The sequence below is a fragment of the Tursiops truncatus genome, chromosome 21, assembly GCF_011762595.2.
Source record: "Tursiops truncatus isolate mTurTru1 chromosome 21, mTurTru1.mat.Y, whole genome shotgun sequence".
In the NCBI taxonomy this organism is placed as follows: domain Eukaryota; kingdom Metazoa; phylum Chordata; class Mammalia; order Artiodactyla; family Delphinidae; genus Tursiops; species Tursiops truncatus.
Window position 1 is genome coordinate 30,847,256 of NC_047054.1, and position 23,838 is coordinate 30,871,093.

Genomic DNA, 23,838 nt, shown 5'->3' on the forward strand with positions numbered 1-23,838 from the left:
TGTGTTAGCATATGGTATTTGTTTTTCTCTTTCTGACTTACTTCACTCTGTATGACAGACTCTAGGTCCATCCACCTCACTACACATAACTCAATTTCATTTCTTTTTATGGCTGCGTAATATTCCATTGTATATATGTGCCACATCTTCTTTATCCATTCATCTGTCGATGGACACTTAGGGTGAATACATGTTTAATGGATTATGAACTAGCTTTAAAATCCTTTCTCCCTTTCCTTTGAGGTCCCCACATCAGTGGTTTTCAAACTTTGGGGTACACCAAACTTTCTAACTTTGTAGCTTCACCTACAGGGCTTGCTAAAGCACAGGCAGCTGGTTTCAGGTTCAGTACGTCTGGGGTAGAGCCTGAGAATTTGCATGTCTAACAAGTTTCCACATCATGCTGATGGTGCTGGATGGGAACCACACTCGGAGAACCCAGAGGTTCTCAAAGCTCACGGTTTTCTTACATTTGCGGGGTGATACCAGAGTCCAAAGACTAGAACTCTTTAAAGAAGGGAGAGGATGAAGAGAAGAAGGAAGGAAAAGAAGCCTCTAGGAATCTAAGGGGAAAGAAAAAGAGATATTCAAGAATAGAGTGCTGCTTAGATTGAGGCAAAGTGTAGTATTTAAGGATTCCCACGCAAGCCAGGAACCAGAAATCCAGGATGCTTGAATTTTTTTTTTTTTTTTTTTTTTGGCTATTCATCATGGCTTGCAGGACCGTAGTTCCTCAGACAGGGATGGAACCTGGGCCACCGCAGTGAAAGTGCCAAGTCATAACCACTAGATTGCCAGGGAATTCTCCAGGATGCTCTAAATTAATTCTCAGAATACGATCCCCTCTCTAGGCATCAAAGAAGGAAGGACAGATTTAGTTACAGCTTTTCTTCAAACCCACTTTAAAAGGGGTTCTGAATACTATGAGTCTGCTTCTGCGATTTTCTTTTATAAATATTATATTCCTTTGTCTCTGTAGATGCATTCAGTTTTTGTTCATAAAACATATGCATCATATAGACGAGAAGAAAAACAAGCTGCCAGTTCAGAGTCAGTTTACCATAAATCTCTCTGCCTTTATGTGTGCGAACATTCTCAGCTGGGCCACTGTTCTGTAAATCCCCAAACTCGGGTCAATTAGCGGCTTTCTTCAATTCTGCACTACCGCTGAGCACTGCTAGGGAAAATTATACCATTATGCTTATAAATGTTCTCTCTGGGAGAAGAGTAGGGGAGCATAGTGGACTCTACCTCTCAGAAGCTGAGGTACTGGATGCGGAATGCATGAGGAGAACGGTGTGATTTCCTCTTTGTGAATATCTGTATTGTTGGGGCCCGGGGCAAGTCACCCACGAATATGCCTCAATGCATATTGATTATTTTGGGTGAAAGTTACTTAAGAAACAGTCAATTTAAGAGGAAACTTGACCCTCTTCTCTGTCTCCCTAAAAGCAGGAAATAAATCTCTCCTATGAAAGGTACCCTCCACGCATCTGGAGATAGGACACCCTTACCACCAGAGGTAGGGAATTCAAGGTGAGAAGCCTGAATAAATAAAACCCTGTTACTTCTTTAACTGACGACCCCAAGACCAAACTCTGTTTAGATAAGCACCTGAAGCCTAAGTTTCTTTGTCTTGTCCATTCCTTACAGATTTATTGTCTCTTTGTCTACAAAGTATAAAAGCCTGCTTTGGCCACTTCTTAGGTCCCATTTCTATGAGACCTCTGTACGCACAAACTAACATTTCTTTCTGTTTCTCCTGTTAATCTGTTTTGCGTCAATTTTATTGACTCCTGACAGAAGAACTCAAGAGGAGTAGAGGGTAAAATCGCCCCCTCCTGCACAATATCTATATTAAAAATGTTAAATTATGATGTTTGGTGTAATTTGATTTGTCGAGAAAGGTAGTAAAGGGTGCCCAATTTGTCCTAAATTGATTCAGGGGCAAAGATAGGAAGCAGAGGATTAAGTAAAGTCTATAATTTTCAAAGATTGTGTATTGGATGTTAGATTCACCCAGTTTTATTTTAGAGGCTGAGAGACGGAGGATCTCCAGCAAGTGACTTATTGGTAACTTACAGATCTACAGCACTCCAAACTTATAGTTTTTAAACTTCCCTGGGTTTTGAAAGTCATTATAGTGTATTATAATACACATATTCTATATTGCAATATATTATGTTGTTTGCATTTTTATGTTTAATTTCCTCTTCCCTTCCCTCCGATAATTAATTGAACACCCACCCCTCTCCCCAAGTCATGTAACCTGAATCTTCACCATTTGCGGAGAAATTGAGTTCATAAGAAATGAATCCCTCAAACTCCAGACTTTCTCCTTCCAGCTCTTCCGCAGCCAGGCGCTGCATTTGGGCTCTTCCTCTCCTCCTCTTCTTCCTCACGACCCTTTACTTTTAATTATTCCCTCTCTCCTTTCTCTTCAGTCTCTGCCTCTTATACACTAGCAGGCTGTAAACCACTCAAGTTTCCCATTCGAAAGTGGAAACAGCTCTCAGACACAAACTGTCGCCTTGTGATGGCTTATGGCTCTCCCAAAAAAGTAATTCACATTTCCAATCTCTGTTTTCTTCCCTCCTCAGCACACTAAAATTTGAACCCTGTTTCCATGACCCTGACCTGAATTTCTATGCCATATACGTGGAAAGACTGGTGTATATATTGATATATTAGTGACTCTTTAGTTTTGTCTTCCAAAGGGGTAACCGTACTTAAATGATGCATTTGGCCATCTGATGAATCCCTGCTTCCGAGAGATCCTCTAATGTCTTGACTTTTATAGGGTGATTCTCTTCTGGCTCATTTAGCCTCTGTACATATCTCTTTGTGCTGGATTCAGTTCCTCTGCCTGCCTTGTAAGTATCCCCCCAGTGCGCTGATCTAAGCCTTCTCCCTCCACTTGGCAACTTCTCCTGAATGGTCTTGTACCCACTTGTGGTTTTTACCACAATGCAGAATTTGCACTACTATGACGCCTCCTGATTGTATATTTCTAATATTAATTCTCTCCTGAGCTTCCAACTGTATATCCAACTGCCGAGTACATAGCCATATCTTGACATTCCACAGATGTTTTAGGTTGGACATATGTAAAAACAAATTCACTATTGCATGTCCTCTCTTTGACTTCCACCTGCATTTCTGTTTCAATCTGTCTTCTCAACAATTCATTCAGTCATCTGATTCAGAAACATGGAAATCATCCTCACTTAACTCCTTCTTAACCCAGAGACACAACATTTCAGTCTTGCAGACTGTACTCTGTAAAAGGAGGCCCAGACCCTGGGGACAGGTCACAAGTTGGCAAACTTTTCCTGTAAAGGGTCAAATAGTAAATATTTTAAGCTTTGCAGACCATATGATCTCTGTTGCCATTATGCAACTCTGCCATTGTAAAGTGACAGCCACTGTAGACAATGTGGAAACAAATGAACTTGGCTGTGTCCTAATAAAAGCTTATTCATGAGTGTAGTTTGCTGCAGTTTGCCATTTCTTGGGATAGAGTCAGGGTTGCTGAAATCCAACCTGTGTTCTTCTTGGCTAAACCAACGACCCAGAGTGGGCAAATAAACTGTGCTATTGGGCTAGGGATCACCTCGCCTTTAGCCCCATCCCTGCCTCTAAATTTAATTATTTCAATTTTATTTTCCAAATATTTTTGAATACATACCTTCTCCTTTCCAAATTCACTGCCATGGCCTAAGCTTAATTTTCAGACAATATTTCAAAGGTTTCCTAATCTGACTTTATACCTTAAAATCCCAAAGCAAAGTTATCTTCCTAAAATTCAGATTGAATCATGTCACCAACACACATAAAAAATAAAGTTCTTATGTAGTCAATAAAAAGCATATTTGATCTGATTTTCTGGTCAAATCTTCCATCATCCTTTCTCTTGAACTTTATATTCTAGTGACACTGAATCATCTGTAATCCCAAGAAGCACAGTTATCTCTATTTATCCACTATCTCCTCTGTTTCACTGGCTTCCCATCTTAAAAGTTCCAACTAGAAAAGTCACTTTCAGACCCTACTACTGGCCCCAACTATCATATTGCTATGAACATTTCCCATTATTCCCTAGCACAGTTTATGGAATTAACTACTTCCTCTTCAGCTGGTTGTTAAGCTTACACATATCCTTAATTGAACATATTATACTGCATTGGGTATGTCTGATTGCATTTTATTTATCCTTACTAGACCATATGCTCCCTCACCACAAGGACTGTATATTAGTCACCTGTGTATCTGCAGTGCCTAGCATAGGGTACAGCAGATAGTGAATTCTCAATATTTGTTGAACGGAATTGACCTGAATTCTGCCTTAAGACTGAAATCTGAAATCTGAAATCTACTACACGAAGCTGCTTCCCAGAGAGCTCTAAAATACTGAGACATTTTTATTTTTTCAATGCAGAAAGAACTCCCTGATCACTATAGACCTTGGATGGAAATTGCCAACCGACTGCCTCACTTGATTGGGAGTCACCAGCTTCGAGCTCAAGTGAACGAGGTAAAAGGTTTTGTATTGTTTTTTGGCGGTACGCGGGCCTCTCACTGCTGTGGCCTCTCCCGTTGCGGAGCACAGGCTCTGGACACGCAGGCTCAGCGGTCATGGCTCACGGGCCCCGCCGCTCCGCGGTATGTGGGATCTTCCCGGACCGGGGCACGAACCCGCGTCCCTGGCATCGGCAGGCGGACTCTCAACCACTGCGCCACCAGGGAAGCCCCAAACATTTTGTATTCTTCTCCTTAACCCCTTCTCACTACCCTATTTTCATCCTCACACCATTTTCCTTTTTCAGCATTGTGGAAGTGGGTCAGCTGACCAATCACTGCTGTTGAGTTTATCCACGAAACTAAAACTATCTCACCCTTCATCATGAGCAGAATGACACTTGCTTCTGGTATGACAAGTGTGTTTCCCTAAAATTTCCAGAGCCTGCACAGAACAGTTCCTGGGCACTCAACAAGCATGTGTTTAAAGAAGAAAGACAGTCTGGTTGAGAAGTGTCAGGAAACTGATGAATAAGACCTAGCTGGGGAAGGACAGGTGTGAAAATTCTCAGTGCCCTCACGCCAAGCCACATGGTCAGGGATCCCCTCCCCATGAGTGAAGCCACATTGATTTACTGTCGGCGTTTCACAGAATAGTTGAGTCAAGAGACTTTCCCAGTTATAAAGTCAGGGCTGGCAGATTCTTCAGAAATCATTGATAAGTCTGTAAATGCCACATATGAGACAAGATGAGCAATGTTTCCCCAAATTATGTAAGGAACGGTGAAACTCCTTGGTCCTGGGAGAACTGACATGACCCCACAGGAATAAGAAGAAGGTGTTATAGGAAGAACACAGATTTGACTCAGGAGGACCTGAGTTGGACTCTTGGTTTTATCACTTAGTCGCTATAAACTTTGACTTAACGAGTTACTTATTCTGTTTCCATATTTATAAAATGGGAGAAATTCGGGGCCCCTAGAATTGTTGTGAAAACTAAATGACTTTTGCAATAGTGCTTTTGTATTTCCTGCCACACAACAGTGTTCGATATTTATATTTACACTTCCATCTCGTCTCTTTTCCATCTGTTTTAATCTCACCAATTGGCGTGCCATGTGATTTTAGACATATAAGAGGTTTTCCCTCCAAAATTCTCCTTCACTGACGTATGCATATTTCATGTCTATAATTACAAATTCATTTAAAAATACTTATGGAATGCCTGCTAAGTGCAAGCACAAGGTTTAAAACCCTGTAAGAGATGTAAGACACTGTCTTCAGTGTCTATGAAGATGGGAAACTAAGCCTAAGAATTTATTTTCCTGCTGCCTAAAGTCTCATTAAAATGACCAAAGAAATACAAAAAGAAGAAAAAAGGAGATATCTGAGTGAGGGAAAACCAGAGAAATGATGGAATAAAACCCTTCAGGACTTTCGTACCATATTAATCAAATTATATCAGATCCAGAAATGAGTCTATTGTACCCATGCCAAGCATTCAACCAAAGCACAAAGAACACCCCCGAGGCTCCCTCTCCCATCTCAGAGTAAGAGCGCACAGAGGCAAGGGGCAGTTTGCAGGAAGGTAGATTCAAGTTCAATATGTGAACTTCACGGTCCTCTGTACAAGGCTTTCCTCGGGCTTTATGTAACTCAACCTCCATAAACGAAGTGAAGAACTTGTTGAATCGGTGCTTCTCATAGGTTAAGTGTCAATGAGGAAAGGCCAGGAGTGTGCAGCTAATATCTGGTCACTGTAAACATGGGCATGGGGGATACAGCTCAGTACTGCAGTGGAATTAATCCCCCTGATACTTCTCCTGTGTTGAATAGTTTCTCTCCAGAAATTGTGTCTTGGAACCTGTGAAGATGACCTCATTTGGAAATAGGGTCTCTGCAGATGTCATCAAGTTAAATTAGGTCATGTGTGTTGTATTAGGATGCACTCTAAGTTCGCGAGGACTGGCATGCTTAGAGCAAGAAGGGAATTTGGACACAGAGACACAGATACACAGGTTAGAACATCATGTGGAGATAGAGGCAGAGACTGGAGTGTTGCATCTACAGGCCCCTCCCAAGAGTTGCTGGCAACCACCTGAAACTTGGACTGAAACAGGGAACAGATTCTCCCCCGAGAGCCTCCGGAAGGAACAAACCTCACAAACACCTTAATTTCAGACTTTCATCTCCCAGAATTGTGAGAGCATAAATTTCTGGTGTGTTCCTTCTTTTTTTTTTTTTTTTTTTTTTTTTTTTGCTGTACGCGGGCCTCTCACTATTGTGGCCTCTCCCATTGCGGAGCACAGGCTCTGGACGCGCAGGCTCAGCGGCCATGGCTCAGCGGCCATGGCTCACGGGCCCAGCCGCTCCGCGGCATGCGGGATCCTCCCGGACCGGGGCATGAACCCGTGTCCCCTGCATCGGCAGGCGGACTCTCAACCACTGCGCCACCAGGGAAGCCCGGTGTGTTCCTTCTTTGGGGCAGCCCCAGGAAACTAGTATAACATCCGTGGCCATTCCCTATGCTTCTAATTAGTTCTAAAACAACTAACTGGATAAAACCACTCTCTAGACTTCACCACCACAGATGGAGACTGAATCCATTGGAAAACCGTCATGAGAAGCAAATACTGTGGCTTCCAGGACCACACATAGAGCTACAGACTAAGACATTTGTCCTCTTGAGGCCTTTACTTGGCACAGACAAGACAGAAAGTGAATTTGCACTTCTAATCTCACAGTACCTCCAGGCCAACCACCTTACTCTTAGAAGGCCCCCAAGGCCCCTATCCGTATGTTGGTAAAAAACAAAACAAGACAGACAAAAACTTGTTAACTGGCTTAGACTCAACCATCTTCTTCCAGGAAGGGTCCCCCTTCTCCAGCCCTCTGGGACAAAACACTACAGACAGCTGGTGGAATCACAGGAAGGTCACAAGAGGAAGCTCAGAAGTATTCTGGAAACATGATAAGGGAAGCTCTATTAGTTACTAATTCTGATAACCCTGGCCTCCATTCCTGAACACGAATGGATAACCCCAAATGACCAAACGATATGAAGAGAATAAGCAAGTCAAGAAGGATGAGGGAGACACAGGACATTTGGTCTCCGACAGAAGCCAAAAGATGAGATCAGTGCTTTTAAAAATTGCATTAATGTCTTCAGTATATGTACTTCATAAAAATCAATAAAGTTGCTCGGTAAAAGGAACTATTGGAAAGCAAAGAAATAACCAAAAAGCTCAATAGCGACCCGAGTAAATGAGGGAAACACTGATTATAGAAAATAATGGTGATTTAGGGACTTCCTTGAAACGGTTTTATAAAGCAGAAAGCAAAAATTAAATGCCAGCATCAGAAAAATAAAAGTATACGAAAAAGAGAAATGGATGATCTAAATTCCACAAAACAGAAGTCCCACAAGTAGACTAGTGTGGGTGAAGAAAAAGCAAAGCTTTAAACGCATAAAAACAGAATTTTTCAGCTCTTATGAAAGATTGGAGTATTTCTATCAGAAAGACAATGGGGGCGGGGGACCACCCATGGATATCCTGGTGAAACTTCAGAGTTTGTAGAATAAGAGGAAAGTTTTGCAAGCCTTAATCAGGAAGGAAGAAAAATGAAACTAGGTGACTTACAGAGAAACATAGGACGATGTATCTATGTTCATAAGTACTGAAAGGCAATTTAAAACCTATTTGAACAGCTAACGTTTTTTTAAAACTCTGGCAACATCAAACACTGGTGAGGCTATAAACCAAAAGAGACTCTACTTCACCTTGCTGATGGGAATGCAGAAGAGTCTGGCAGAATCTTTTAAAGGCAAACATCGACTTACCATATGACCCAGCAATCACATTCCTAAGCATTTACCCAAATAAACTGAAAATTTATGTGCCTGGGAAAGCTTGTGGGTAAATGATCCCGTAAGCCGGAAACCACCAAGATGTCCCGCAACAGGGGAATGGTTAAACCGAGTACAATGGCCTGAGTGTGTGTGTGGTCCCCAAATTCATATGTTGAAATACTAATCCCCAACATGATGTTGTCAGGGCTGGGGCCTTTGGGAGGTGTATTAGTCAGGGTTCTCCCAAGAAACAGAACCAATACAGAGATGTGTAGAATGAGATTTATTGGGAGTGGCTGACTCACATGATTATGATTATGGAGTCTGAGAAGTCCCACAATCTTCCTTCTAGCTGCAAGTTGGAGGCCCAGGAAAGCCAAGAACCAGAGGAGCCAGTGGTGCAATTGCCAGTCCGAGTCTGAAAATCCAAGGACTAAGAGTGCTAATGTTGGGGGAAGATAGCTGTCCCAGCTCAACCAGAGAGCAAATGCACCCTTTTTCCACTTTTCTGCTCTATTCAGGCCCTAAACAGGGTGGATGATGCCACCCGAATTGGTGAGGGTGATGGGCTTCACTCAGTCTCCCAATCTCTTCCAGAATCTCTTCTGGAAACATCCTCAAAGACACACCCAAAAATAATGTATCTGGGCATCCCTTAGCCCAGTCAAGTTGACACATCAAATTGACCAACACAGAAGGTAATTAGGTCATGAAAGTAGAATGGGATATTCATAAATGGGATGAATGCCCTTATAAAAGTGACCCCAGGACTCTCTGGCCCTCTTCTGCTGTCACGTGAGGATGAAGCAAGAAGACAGCAGAACGGTTCTCACCAGAACCCAATCATGCTGGCACCCTGATCTGGGACGTTCAGCTTCCAAAACTGTAAGAATCAAATTTCCATTGTTTATAAGCCAGCTAGTCTATGGTACTTTGTTACGGCAGTCTGAACGAGGACTCCTGTATTCATACATTGGAACGCTGTACAGTGACAAAAATGAATAAGCTATTGATTTATTCAACATATGGATAAACCTCAAATACATTTTGCCAAATGAAACATGTCAGAACCAAAAGGCTACATATCGTATGATTCCATTCATGTGACATATATATATATATATATATATATATATATATATATATATGGTTGGCCAAAAAGTTCGTTCGGTTAGTGAATATGTTGTTCGATAAAGTTCTTCGTGAAAATGAAAAATGTCTTTTATTTGTACTTAAAACCAAACGAACTTTTTGGCCAACCCAATGTTAGGATGAATAAATAAGTAAATGAATGGTGGATAATATTTCACCATCAGAGATGAAAGTTATAAATTAGCAAGGGGGGAAAGATAAGATCAACCTGTGACACCAGATAAGAGTTGGAGACGTCTGACATGTTTAGCATTTTAGCATCATATATACATATGATACTAAAATGTCTATATACACACACACACACACATTTTGTGGATATATAGATGGGTAAACAAACATTATATGTATGTGTACGTAATACGTGTATACACACACACAGAACACACATTTCCTAGCTTTGTCCACTGTGAGGGATCTAGAAACAGTGGCATTCCACTAGCAAAGAGCAAACGCAGTGTCCATTTATTGGAACTCTTTTCCAATAAATGGAACTGGGGCTTCTCGGAGAAAGAGCTGATTATAAACCCGGAACAGGGAAAAATAGAAGGTGACCCCAGAACATCTTGGGACCTTATTCCTTTACCTTGAGGCTGCACTGTAGGTAGCCAGTAGCCACTCATGGCTACTGAGCAGTGGAAATGTGGCCAGGACAAGTTGGCATGTGAGACACGCACTGGATTTTGAAGACTTACTAGAAAAAGAGGGTAAAAATCTCGATATTTTTAATATTGATTATGTGTAAACATTTTGCATACATTGACCTAGATAAAATGTTATTAAAACTAATTCCACCTGGGGCTTTTTTGTTTTTTGCTATTTTTAAAATGTGGCTGGTAGAAAATGTCAAATTACACGTATGGCTCATATTTCTTTCGGGCAGTGCTGACTGCAGAGGGCAAGGCTGTGGTCAGCAGAACTGAACTAGCACCCTGGCTCAGTCCCTCCTGGCTCTGTGGCTCTGGGCAAATATCTTACCCGCTCTGACCCTCAGTTTTGGCCTGTGGGTTTGGGGGAAAATGGAGTATCAACCTGCTTGGGACGCTTTTCGCACTATGCCTTGGACACTTTAGTAACTGCCTTAGAATAAGTGCTGAAGAAATAACTGAATACATTATAACTGTGGTTATAATTCTCAGGCTGGTTCCTGTTAAAATGCAACATCTCAGCAATCCCTCCAATAGACACACACACACCCTAAGGCACAGAACTTTCGCGATTCTGCACAGAACTTTCGCGATTCTATCTCAGAGCCAATTTTAAGGGTGAAATAAACAGTCTGGCACAGTGAGGACAGACTCAGAAAGGCTGCCCCCTAGGGGCCAGCGGAGGAAGGATTACCATCGGGGAGGCTGCGGCTCCGGCTGCCGGGCGCTGGGCGTGGGGAACCGCGGTCCCAGCCCACTTGTCACTCATCGTTTAAGAGCCCGGAGCTTAAAGAGATACACACATCCACCGCCGCCCCTTCCGGCGCTTCGGATCCTGGAGAGGGGCACCTGGGAAGAACTAGATCAGACTGTGTCTAGAGCTGGGGAAGGGATAGGGGACGGAGGAAAGCCGAGGGGGAAGTACAGGGAAGCTGGAGCTCAGAGGCTGTTGACGTCAACCGAGACAGGCAGGGTTGGCCGGGGGAAAACTGAGAAACTGGTAATATTTGCTTAGGCAGGGCTGTCAGTAATAACTAACTTGTGTACAGGGTGTTGCTTTCAACGACATCACCTTTACACCTCTCTATGACGCATCTTGACAGGGAGGGAGCGGGCGTGGAGAGGTCACAGGGTCACGGGGAGTGTTCGGACAAGGACTGAACAACCTCTTATTCCCGCTCAGCAACCTCCCTTAAGGAATTTGATCGGATTCCTAACTCCACTGGCCTCCGTGTACTCTTTACCTACGAATTAAACAGAGTAAACAGAGACAGTAACGCCCACAGCAGCAGGGCTGTTATTAGGGTTAAATGGTACCCGTTACGCAGAGATGCTTTGATAAGGCAGGATTGTAAAAGTTGCCCCGGGAGACTCCCGTTTAATAAATGATGTCAGTCTTGGGACTGAGTTATTCTAGAACACTCTAACCAAGCTGTCAGTGATGGTGACCAGTGTCCGGCCCAACCATGGGGACAATTTGGTGTAGGTACTTCGTGAACAATATCATCTGGGATACCTCCTCTACCGCAGTGTCCTAAGATCAGGGTAGAGAGGGCGTGTGTGGATCCCCGTCACTGAAATATAACCCCTTCAAGCCACAGAACCCCTGCACCCTTCACACCCCTGCAGCTGGTAATCTCTGGAAATTCTCTTGAACAGATGCCCCTCTTGAACTGCCAGTTCCTCACGGGTTACCGGGAACAGCGGCTGGCACACCTGGTCCTAACCTTTATTACCATGGGATATGTCTGGCAGGATGGAGAGGCACAGCCCAAAGAGGTAGGGACAAAGGGACACCTGTCCTGTCATCTGGCAGGTCTGCTGCACCTGGAGGACGCTCTCTACAAAGGTCTGCTGCACCTGGCAAACGCTCTCTGTTTGCCTGGAAAATGGGTCCTTTCTTGTTCTTTCCTTTGGGTATGAGGTGAAGGAAGGGCAAAGGGCCCATTTAAATGAAAACACCTTTTTCCCCTGGCCAGGAGGTTAATTTTCCTTAGAACTGGTAGCCCTCTCATTAGTTTTTGAATATTGTTTTTTCTGGCACTCACCCTCTTCCAAGAATTGTGAAGAGCTGCATTTGAAGGCAAGCTCTGAGGTGTCACGGAAAACTTAATGATTTCCATTTTACAGCAGTTTGTGCTCTTATACACATCCGTAATCACAGTCAATGTTCACAATCCCATAAGGTAAGTACAGCAATGCTGTGCCCATTTTACAGATGGCTGAGGACTACAGGAGTTAAATTCCTTGCCCAAGGTCAGATAGCAAGTTCGTGGAAAATCCAGGGCCACAACTCAGACCTTCTGATTTCACTATGTGACCTGCTTTCCCCAGCGGGGAAGAGCGTGCATTGCCATTTATAACCCTAAACTTCCTTTCTTGAATGTTGCTTGCTATCTACCAAATATTGGTCTGTGTCTCTCAATAGTTCATGTAAATCTCTTCTGAATCTTTTCATAACTGTTTACAGTTTCAATCTGAAACTTGGAACGTGAAGTCTTTGTTTCCCTAACTGCAGGATAAATTCCTATTAGCTGCATTTTTTTATAAATGGACATTCTCCAGAAATGCGGGTGTTACCCTTGTTCTAGTACTTCCTGCTTCTTGAGTCAGCAGCCTGTGCTTATCTTGTTTGCTGGGTTGATTCTACCTTTTCTCTCTCAAGTAAATACAGGAGACTCCCAGTGAGAAAAAGAAAGGAAAGTAAGAGAGGAGAGAAGAGGAAAGCATAGAGCTGCTTCAGACTCTTTAAAAAGAGTCATGTGTCTGATGTTGGAAAGTCTGAGATCTAGGCACATACGACAGGACATCCCAATGGGCTTCCCTCCTTCCGTTCTCCAAACCACAATCCTCAATGAGGGGAAGGGGTGGGAGCCCCCTGTCACACCCCACCCCCGCCTCGGGCCATCTCTTACCTTCTTTGTATCTCCTCCTTTCGCTTCCTCACTGTGGAGACACCTCGCTTCTGCGCTTCTGCGCTGCCCTACTCATCCACTGCCCCCCAAGGGAAGCTGGCCTTAGGTTTGAATCTGACAACTCTTTAAAGCTCTTTATTGTCTTCTACCTGAGAAACAGTTCTGTCCCAACTCTCTCTAAAAATCTAAGGGAAAACTAAGGCAGAAGCTGGACTTCTTTGAGTAGATTAAGGGGAAGGAAAATGGAAGTGGGAGACAGGAAGCATAAGAATGTTCTTTTGGATCTGGACTAGTTTAGCCTTGTCCGTGGTTGGAGTCCCCCACTGGTACCCGCATGGGTCCGGGTAGTTTTTCTAGATTTGGGGGCATATAGGGTTCTTTAGAGTGTCCTAGGATAACTCAGGGGTTGAATGGGGACTGTCTTGAGGTGACTTACTCGAAGTTGTTATTGGGTTTGATGAAGCGTTCTATCCTTCCCGTCCCTCTCCCTGAGGAGAGGATACACACACACACACACACACACACACACACACACACACACACACACGCTTGCATACAAACACATACGCATATGTTCCTAAAACTAAGACTATACACAAAAACACACATATATCTAGATAGCTACATATCTGTCTGATCTATTTCTCTGGAGATATATATATAGATAGAGATTTTTTCCCACTGCTCATCAACTCAGCCCCCATTTATGCTTAAACATTTGCTCAGGCCCTTCTCTGCACAATATTCAGAGATTATTTTATACTCTATGTGTGAGTGTGTGTGTTCCAGTTTCGTAATTTTCACATATATTTCAGACCGCACTCATAAACAGTATACCCACTAGGTCGTTAACAGAATAAATATGAGAACGAGGTGTGTATGTGGATCACTCATATAATTCCAGTTTTATCCCCGGCTCGGCTCGTTGCTCTACCCCAAGATTGCCAGAATAAAAGACAGATTGCTTCCTCTGCCGCATTCTTTCTAGAATGTGCTAATTGTCTGGATTTGTATCTTCAAGGTTCTGCCGAGAACCCTTGCCCTTCCCTTGGTCGAGGTCTCCAGGACCTTGGGGCTCCCTCCTATCCTGCTTCACTCGGACGTGGTTCTGGCCAACTGGGCTACTAGGAACCCAGGAAGGTAAGAGCGGGAGAAGGCGCTTGGGATTTGCACAGATTAAAAGCGGGTAAGGGAGAGTCTTGACTTTTCCTTCTCTCTGCAGGAAAAATCCAGGCTTTGTCAGCTATGTTGTGATTAGGGATGTTCATATTTATTACCCGATTTATGGTGCCAGAGAAGGGGTGAACTTGAACGCAAGTTCAATAATCACAGTTCCCAGGAGCTTCCTCTCAACCCACTCTGAAAACATTGGGGCAGGTAATTGCAAGTATATAAAAGGAGCAATTCCAATTGTCAGGATGGCCACAGGCTAAATGCTCTGGGGCTGATATGTAAATTGAGATCTATCTGCCTCTTTGTTGCTCCGAGGACTGAGGACCGTAGGGCAGGAAAACCTTGCCCTTCTTCCCATTTAGGCTGCTTAGCTGGTCTAATAATCAAATTGACATCAGATAGGGGAACAGGAGAACAACAAATTTAATTTTGTACGTATTAGATCCCCATAAAAAGATGAGACTCGAATATGCGACTAAAGCCGGAAGCTTGTATATCTTCTAGATGAGGCAGCAATGCATTTATGAAGAATTGACAAGACACAGGCTTTGGGGCTTGGGTTAGCTAACTAGGGAAGAAGTAATAAGGTTCGTTTATACAGGCTTCTCAGCCCTGAATTCCTGTCTCTGGTGATAAGCCTGTCTCTCTCTACTTCCTGGTACAGGGAGGGGGGCCTTCACATGGGAGATTTATTTCCTTATTTGGGGTGGTCTATTCTGCTCCCCTCAGGCCCACGGTCTAGTCACAACCCGTGACATCCAAACTGTGCACGATGTGTGTGTGTCTGCGCGTGCATTTGCACACAAGTGTGAGTGCCTGTGTCCACGTGACCCTAGAAGGCACATCAGGTTTGCAAACTGATTTGTTCTCTTCTTTTTCTTTCCTTTTGTCAATAACTGAAATGGGACTAGACCCCTGGAAATCAGGTAAGTTCTCAGAAATCCTTCCCTCACTTCAGGATCCTTGCTAACTGTAAAAGCTTACAATAAAACCAACAAGCAAAAAAAGAGAAAGCATACCGCATTGTACGTATAGTACATAAAACATATAAAAATGCCTGAAAAAATAGTAGAAGGAAATGTACCCCAAATCAACAGCCCCAAAGTTAACAGTAGTTGTCTCTGCTTTGTAGAGATTAAGGGATTAATTTTTCTTGACTACATTTTCCAATTTGTACATAATAAAACAAGTAAAATGCAATGTAAGAAGAGCAAAACAACAAACCAAAACCCCCCCAAACACCAAAACTTCACCAGTTCTCCAATTCTCTGTGATTTTTTGAAGTCTAATGATCTGAGGATGATCTCTGGTCTCACTGTAACTTCTCTGAAAGGCCGAATCGCAGGCTGTGGCTGCTACAGGTACAGAATCCCTTTGAAATATTACATAGACTGGAGCTCGTGGGGCAAGTCTGGTCCAGATGTTCTTAGGCTCCTGTTTCCCCAGGGAGCACAGTTAACCTCTAAGTTGACACTGCCTCTCCGGTCACCAAACCTCAGCTCCATAAAGGGGCTCAGTATAAAAGATGTACCTCAGAAGATGGAGAGATGAAGCCTGAAGACCCCATTTCCACACTAACGTGACTCTGCTGAAACTACGGGGGTCCCTGACTGAGTTATCTTTTGTGTTTGATTTTCATGTCTTCTCATGTTTTAGAGGCAGAAGTGACTTATGGAATGAAGTTTTATGTTTTGTAGACTGGATCCGCCTCTGGGCTATTTGAATCCATGTGATAACAGATCATTTAAGAATGATCCCTCTATAACAGTCTTCAGCTTTCACTATTATAATACAGAATTTGGGGGGGAAAATGACTAATGAGAGAGAGCACTAGCCTGAGCTATGAAACTGCTCTGGACCAGGTCCAGTGACTAAGCAGCTGGATGCAACTGGGGAAGCGATTTTGCTTCTTTGGGCCATAGTTTTCTGTCTGTAAGAAAGGAGCATGGAATTAGCTGTTGCCTGTGGTCACTGCAGCATTAAGACACTGTGCTCCTAACGGGAAGGGTGTGATGGGCCCCGGACTGGCCCTGTGAAGAATCAGCCCTACTTGCCCCCTCGTGCTTTAGCAGTTCCACAGCAGGGGCGGGGGTGGGGGGTGGGGGAGATGGTCTGGGACCATCCGGGCCATGCTAGCTTGGGAGTCCTCAGGTGAACTTGGGCTGGAGCAGATCTGTCTCTTTCCTACCTGAATGTTGCTGGAGGGAAGAGGCCCATCTTCGGGCTGCCCTGTGGAGAGGAGAGCATCAACCTCTGGTTCCACCTTGGACTATAGCAGTTACCTGACTCGAGGCCATCGCTGGGCCGTGCGTACTCACTGCGTCCAGACCTTTCTAACCACGTGGTCATGTCCCTCCCAAGGAACTTGGACCCCATTGTCTTATTCCCAGGGGGAGAAAGCCTGCGTGGTTTTATACTGGTGACTGTTTTGGTGGAGAAAGCAGCTGTACCCGGGATTAAGGTATCTTCCCACACACAGAACTTTTTTTTTTCTAAATGAAAAGTCAGTCTGAGCTTTGCTTCCCACCCAGGCCCTTTCCCTGCATGAATTCATCAATACAGGCCTCATCTTACTTTGTTAGTTGAGCAAAGAGATTTAAGTTCTGGCCCACAGAGGTATCTACCTTTCCTCAACGACTGTAAAACACGCAGTTGACCGTTTGCCCATCAACAAACAAGCATTGTTCTAGGCAATGGGAGATCTGGGGGAATAAGACAGACATTGCTCTGGCTTCCACAGAGGCTCAGGATCCAGTGGAGGAGGGTGCATCGATGGAGGGAGTAACATGAAAAAAAGTGCCGTGTTTCATGAAAAGACGTCTAAAACCTAATTCAGACTTGAAGGGTCGGGCAAAGCTTTCCAAGGGAAATGACAGGTCTGAAAGTTAATACCTGAGTAATGTAAAGGAATTAAGCAGAGAGAGAGACAGAGACAGAGAGAGAGATGCTGATGCCTGGAACCACCATGCAAGGGCTCTGAGCTAAAATGAACCATCCTTGAGATTACCTAGCCCTGGGGTTGTAAACTTGAATTCCTTTAGGGGTCAGGCAGGTCCCAGGAAGGTCAGGTGTCTGTCAGAGAACCCATGCCCTGCCTGAAGATATTGAAGTTAGATCTCTGTCCTTCCTCACCACCTTCCCTGGGTGCCTACTGTACCTACTGTAGGGTGACCAGCTCGGGCTACAATTATTATAGCTCCCTCTTGCACTCTCAGAAGTGAAACTATGGGGTCACTTTACTTCTCATCCGTGTGTTTATTCCATAGAAAGATACAGAATAAAATACTGGTCTTCCAAATATAGCTCAGATAAGGTCGAGACTGCTAATGAAGGGGGGGTCTGAGCTGAGGGCTCCACAATTCTGATTTTCTGTGAGACAGAGCTCAGGGGTGAGGCCGTCCTGAGTCAAGACGCAGGAGTCAAGACGCAGGAGTATTATGTGTAATAACTCAAGAAGCAGAAAGGAGGAAAATGACAGAGTGAGGCCCCTGAGAGGCACACGAAGTATCAGCCAGTGGAAAGATCCAGAAAGACCTAACCAGGTCCATCTGGGAGGTGACCAGGAAGATTCTCCTTTGAGAAGGACCTCATGGCCAAATGTAGTTTAGAAGCACTCCCTGGGGAGCCCTGTCACACAGTCCAGCAGGCGGAGGGCTGCCCTTCCTGGATTCCCCCATCTCTGAGGCTCACTGCATCTCAGTGGGCCTTCAGTGAATGCTAATGCATTACGAGACTGAATCTCATCCCCAGGCCCTGGTTCAGGCGGTGAATGCCGTCTTGCTGCCCAGCCCAGACTCCCTGCTCCAAGCCCTGCAGCAACTGCGGCTCTCCATTCAGGACATCACCAGAGCCTTGGGACAAATGCATGGTAAGGGGCTCCTGAAGGCTGAGGGATCGCTTGCGGGGCAGAAAGGGCCTGGAGGTTGGCAACGTTCATGAGATGGCACTGCTGTGCTAGCTTTGTTTTAGGTAACTGCCGCTCATGCTATTGGAAAATGATCTCTCAGTTGGCAGGGATATTCTCCTGGTATAGTCTTTCTATTTTCATGTGATTAGGCTAATTTCCTCTCTTCGGCTGCCATGTATTTCTTTGTGCGTTGAGGTCTTGCACGAAGCTTGGGAGGAGGGGAAGGGCACACTACATGGCTTGTACCTGCTTTATCCAGCAGTGACCTTGGTACCGGAGGACATGACTGACCTTGGCTTCTTCAGCCCTCGTCTGTGACCAGTGTAGGGATGGGTTACCACAAGTGTGGCCACTTAAGGGGCCCACCCCTGCTGCAACTGGTTACATATTATTCTGGCAACTGCCTTCCTCTCCAATGTCTGGGCAGCTCTTCAACTTCCCCTAGCAGAAGAATCTCAAAAATTTAAGGGGGAAAATGGGCGTGATCTGTTTAGCAAGGGAAAAGCAGCTAAGTATCAGTTCCCCTAAGTCCTTCTTCACTGGAAAACAAAACAGATTCTGGAAAAAGAGAGTGTTTGTAGGAAACGGGGCAGGAGGGAGGGAGCCGGAGACCGGATGGTACTCAGCTTTGTGACTTTTCATTCAAAGGATAGATTTCTTTGTCATCCCAGACTCTCTGGGACGTCCATCGGAAGTCACCGGGTTATGTATTCTTTCCATTCAAGGCCCCTGTTTTACACGTTTGACTCACATCTCCCCATTGCCCTGATTTTTAATTGTAAATTCCTCCCGATCACATCAGTAGGTCTCCTGCCAAACAAGCTCTCCCAGCTCAGGGAGATGGATTTTAGTTTTGCAAGATGGCCTGCGTTTATTACTCAGGATGTGAAGACCGCTAGAGGCGCGTTGCAGGGTCTTCAGATCTTAGGCATAAGCAGCAGTGAGTGGTTTGGAAGGTCACAGGAGGCCCTCCACCCTGTCCCAGGGCGTGTCCCAGTAAGGTGGCACAGCCCTGTCTGGCTCTCACACACTTCCCTAGCACTCATTTTCAAAGTCACGTATTCAACCCAGGCCAACCCTGATGCTTTCTTGATCATCCTCTGCAGGAGGTCTGATGGCCTGGGCAGGTGATGGGGTGATTTCCCTTGTGTCCCCCAAAGGCAAATTTTCCCACACAGACATCATGTATTTTATTTTATTTTATTTTATTTATTTATTTGCGGTACGCGGGCCTCTCACTGCTGTGGCCTCTCCCACTGCGGAGCACAGGCTCCGGACGCGCAGGCTCAGCGGCCATGGCTCACGGGCCCAGCCGCTCCGCGGCATGTGGGATCCTCCCGGACCGGGGCACGAACCCGTGTCCCCTGCGTTGGCAGGCGGACTCTTAACCACTGCGCCACCAGGGAAGCCCGACATCCTGTATTTTAAAGGTTTCACTACTAGTCACTGCAGTGAAATAGATGAATGTATCAGCCTGCAGTTTTCAAAAATGGCCACACCACCGCCATCCATCCTCAGGGCTCCTTTACAATGTGGTCCGGATATTCCTCTCATCAAAGCCCGTGTCCTGGCTTGTGACGTAGGCGGGCTTGTGACATGCTCGCGATCAGTAGAACTCAGCGGAAGTGACACAGCGTGACTTCCCAGACAAGGCTAGAAAAAGTGTTGCGGCTGCCACCCTGTATACTGAGCCGCCATGTAAAAACTCCATCTACTCTGTGGCCACCAGGGCTGTGAATGAAGATGTCAAACCACACAGGGAGGCCAACTGTAGCTGCTCCAATTAGCGCCTAGCACACGGGCGAATAAGCCCTCAGATGAGTCTGAGTTCCCACTCTCCAGGCATCCTCACTCTTCCATTTCCTCAGCGGAGGACCCAACCACTGAGAAGCAGAGACAGGCCATCTCCACTGTGTCTCGCCCTGATTCCTGCCCTGAGTCCGTGAGCATAATACAATGGTTATTTTGTGCCACTGAGTTTGGAGTGGTTTGTTATGCAGCCACAGTAACCAGAAAAGTAAAATTATAAAAATGATAACAGTCTTCCCTGGTGGCGCAGTGGTTGAGAGTCCGCCTGCCGATGCAGGGGACACAGGTTCGTGCCCCTCCCGTGTCCGGGAGGATCCCACATGCCGCGGAGCGGCTGGGCCTGTGAGCCATGGCCGCTGAGCTTGCGCGTCTGGAGCCCGTGCTCCGCAGCGGGAGAGGCCACAACAGTGAGAGGCCTGCGTACAGCAATTAAAAACAAAAAATGATCACGAACAATAAAAACTTCAAGGGGTAAGGAATCACACGGACTTGTTAGTGATTGATTGTGGTTTATGGTTGTTGAATTTCTTCTGCCTGATAAATAGAGCCCAGCTGCACTGCTGTCCTCCCCCAAATGGAGCTTACCCAACCATTCTTCTTTCGGAGCCAAACTTTAGCACGAATTGTGTACTCCCTTCCTGTACAAACCCTCCTTTCCAGGAATTTTCAAAGTCACGCCTAAAGATGTGGTCATTCTAATATTTGAAACTGGTTTCTGTTTCCTTCTTGTTTTTTAACCTTCTCTTCCTTTTTCAGTCCTCACAGTGGTTGCCATGTTTTTTTCTATGCTTGATTTTGTTTTCACCTTGTAATGTTCATTGTCTTTGAAACATCATCTGTAGGCAGACTTTTGGGGCTAGGAGAGAGAAATATTTGTATTTGGTTCTTCCTGGTTCTTTGGCACTCTAAAATTCTGGATCATCTTAAATCATGTTGAACACGTAAGGACCCGACAACTGAACTTGGGCTAAAAATGTGCAAAAGAAAAGGTCACGACTTTTCAGGGACAGATTTTTTTTTTAATCCTCTTTGGCTTGGTGCCAAAGTTAGTTCTAATTCTGTCTCCTGTGGCAAACGGGGGTACAGGGGGGCCCTGATTCACTCGGAGTTGTGAGTATAGGCATTTGGGGCTCTGCGGATAATATGAGGAGAGTCTGGTGTAAAATTCCTCACCAAAGCTGGGACCAGGGCTCCCATCGCACAGAGAAGCCACCTAACCAGAGCCCTGGCGAACCCGGATGGGCAAGTGATTTCAGGGAACACTATCTCTGCTGGTCTTGTTTTCTACCTCCTTGGGTTTCTGCTTTCCCTTGCAATGTTTGCTCGGTGGTTCCTTGCTGTCTTTTGAGCTCTTTGATGGCCTTTAGGATGTTTTCACATTTACCCAGCTTTCTGTTGTTTTTGTCAGGGGAAGGATAGGTCCAAGTAAAACAACATTCCATTACCACAAAGGGAAGTCTCTTTCTGGCGTACTGTTGTCATCTCTTCCTTTCCCTGTGTTTCCACCATCACTTCCTCTGCACCTGGCTATCATATCTCCCGCCAGCACTCCTGCAGTGGCCTTCTCAATCCTTTCTCTCATCTGTCCTTTACCTAGTCGAATCCATGCTCTTCACAGAAGCCTGAATCAACTCTTAGGAGTGCAGATCGGTTGCATCACTTTGACTCTTAAAACCCTCCCGTTGCCCTCCTGGCACAGTCCAATATGGTAACCTCCAGCCACACACGGCCACTGAACACTTGCTATATGGACGGTGTGATTGAGGAACTAAATTTTTTTTTTTTTTTTTTTGGTACGCGGGCCTCTCACCGCTGTGGCCTCTCCCGTTGCGGAGCACAGGCTCTGGACGCACAGGCTCAGCGGCCATGGCTCACGGGCCCAGCCGCTCCGCGGCGTGTGGGATCCTCCCGGACCGGGGCACGAACCCGTGTCCCCTGCATCGGCAGGCGGACTCTCAACCGCTGCGCCACCAGGGAAGCCCTAAATTTTTAATTGTATTTAAATTTAGCTAATTGAAATTGAAGTCGAAAAACTGAATCAGTGTCACATACTTTTCTGTTAGATGCAGCTTCATTGTTAGAAAGATTACCTTTCACTTAACTGTGGAAAATTCAGCATCGAATTAAAATGCACTCTAAGTATAAAATAAATTTTAAATCTATAAGAATATACCCAGGATTTCAAACAATTAATTTTAAAAACCACATTGATAATTTTTATATTGATTACATACCGAAATGATAGTATTTTTGATATTTGGAGTTAACTAAAATATAGTATTGATATTAATTTTTCCTTTTCTTTTTACCTTTTGAAATATGGCTACTAGAAAATTTAAAACTACACGTGTCTATCACATTAGATTTCAACCGAAAGCACTAGTTTATCCATTATTCTAAGGATAAGGCCCAAATCCTTAACCTATTCTGCAAGACCCAAGATGAACTGACCCCAGGCTATTTTAATTTTAATTTATTTCACATCATCTTTCCCTTCACTTATTCTTTCTGACACTAGCTTTTAGCTCCTGAAAAGAACTTCTTCCACTTCAAGGCTCGTGTACGGACTATTCCTTCTGCCTCAGACATTCTTCCTAACTCACCCTCTGCCTACTTAACTCCTGTTTACCCTCAGATTTAAGCCCCGGTCTCATCCAGGCATCTATAACTGCTTAAACCCTATCAGCAATGCTGCCACACCCAGGAATGGGGCAAGGGATGGAGCCACAGGAGAAATAAACAAGACTCCCCGAGGAGAAGGGCTGAGGATTGGCAGAGCTTAGGTGTGAGCCAAGGCAGGAGGAGGGGTCAAGGGTATACACAGACGTATGATTTCAAAGCTGGTTGAAAAAAGTCACGAGGCCTCTGGCAAAGATCTGTTATTTGGAAGATTGAATCAAGTTCTGCTTGGTTGGCAGGTTGATTTTCAAAGTAAATAGGGAACACAGGGAAAGGAAACAATACTTGCTTTGAAACATGTCACATTTAAGGTGATGGTGAGACACTCAGTGGAAATATGTGGCTTTAAAAGTGGGAATTACGGGCTTCCCTGGTGGCGCAGTGGTTGAGAGTCCGCCTGCCGATGCAGGAGACGCGGGTTCGTGCCCCGGTCCGGGAGGATCCCACATGCCGCGGAGTGGCTGGGCCCGTGAGCCATGACCGTTGAGCCTGCGCGTCCGGAGCCTGTGCTCCGCAACGAGAGAGGCCACAGCAGTGAGAGGCCCGTGTACCGCAAAAGAAAAAAAAAAAAAAAAAGTGGGAATTACCCAAAAAAGACAGATTGGTGGTCAGGTCGATCAGATGTATATTTCAGTTATGTACCTACAGGGCTTCGTTTTGGGTGTCAGTAATGGAGCATTGACTGCCTTACCTTTCTGGGTAGGATGACCATAATGAACGTTAATGATGTCATATGAAAATACTGCGGTGATTCTGGGTCTGTGGCTTTAGTACTGACCCAAAGCAAGGATTTGCTGAGTTTTGTTTTGTTTAAAGGCCACTTCTCAGTATAAAACCTAAATCCCTACCCCTGAAAAGTTGAAAAAACAAGTTTCCTTAGGTTTTCCAAGCGAAACAAAAATAATGCTTATGATAGAATGAGATGAGAGTGAACTAATCAAAAGCAGACATTGTTTTTTTCTTGAGAGTCACTTAGATTTAAAAGAACAAGATACTTGACCAAAGTGTTTTGTGTTTTTCTGAACAATAACAACAGCAACTTTGGAAGACGTCTAGCCCCATCCACTAAGTGCACCTGGGCTTGGCCATCGGGGCAGAAACTGCAGTCCATGGGGCCATTTTTCCACTCCTCTAGGAAGACACAGGGGAGGAAAGGGGGGAGACGTAACTCAGGTGTCTTCTTGGGTC

General features: G+C 44.9%; 1 protein-coding gene across 1 annotated transcript in view; it reads left to right on the forward strand.

The window, feature by feature from the left end:
- Positions 1 to 1,280: 1,280 nt before the first annotated feature.
- Positions 1,281 to 23,838, forward strand: part of IDO2 (indoleamine 2,3-dioxygenase 2) — a 35,665-nt gene continuing 13,107 nt past the window's right edge. The window contains exons 1-9 of the mRNA XM_073798746.1: positions 1,281 to 1,296; positions 2,445 to 2,560; positions 2,826 to 2,873; positions 4,439 to 4,534; positions 11,827 to 11,946; positions 14,104 to 14,222; positions 15,167 to 15,181; positions 16,617 to 16,716; positions 18,006 to 18,123. Of these exons, the coding sequence (XP_073654847.1) occupies positions 1,281 to 1,296; positions 2,445 to 2,560; positions 2,826 to 2,873; positions 4,439 to 4,534; positions 11,827 to 11,946; positions 14,104 to 14,222; positions 15,167 to 15,181; positions 16,617 to 16,716; positions 18,006 to 18,123 (748 nt within the window). The remainder of the gene's footprint in view (positions 1,297 to 2,444; positions 2,561 to 2,825; positions 2,874 to 4,438; positions 4,535 to 11,826; positions 11,947 to 14,103; positions 14,223 to 15,166; positions 15,182 to 16,616; positions 16,717 to 18,005; positions 18,124 to 23,838) is intronic.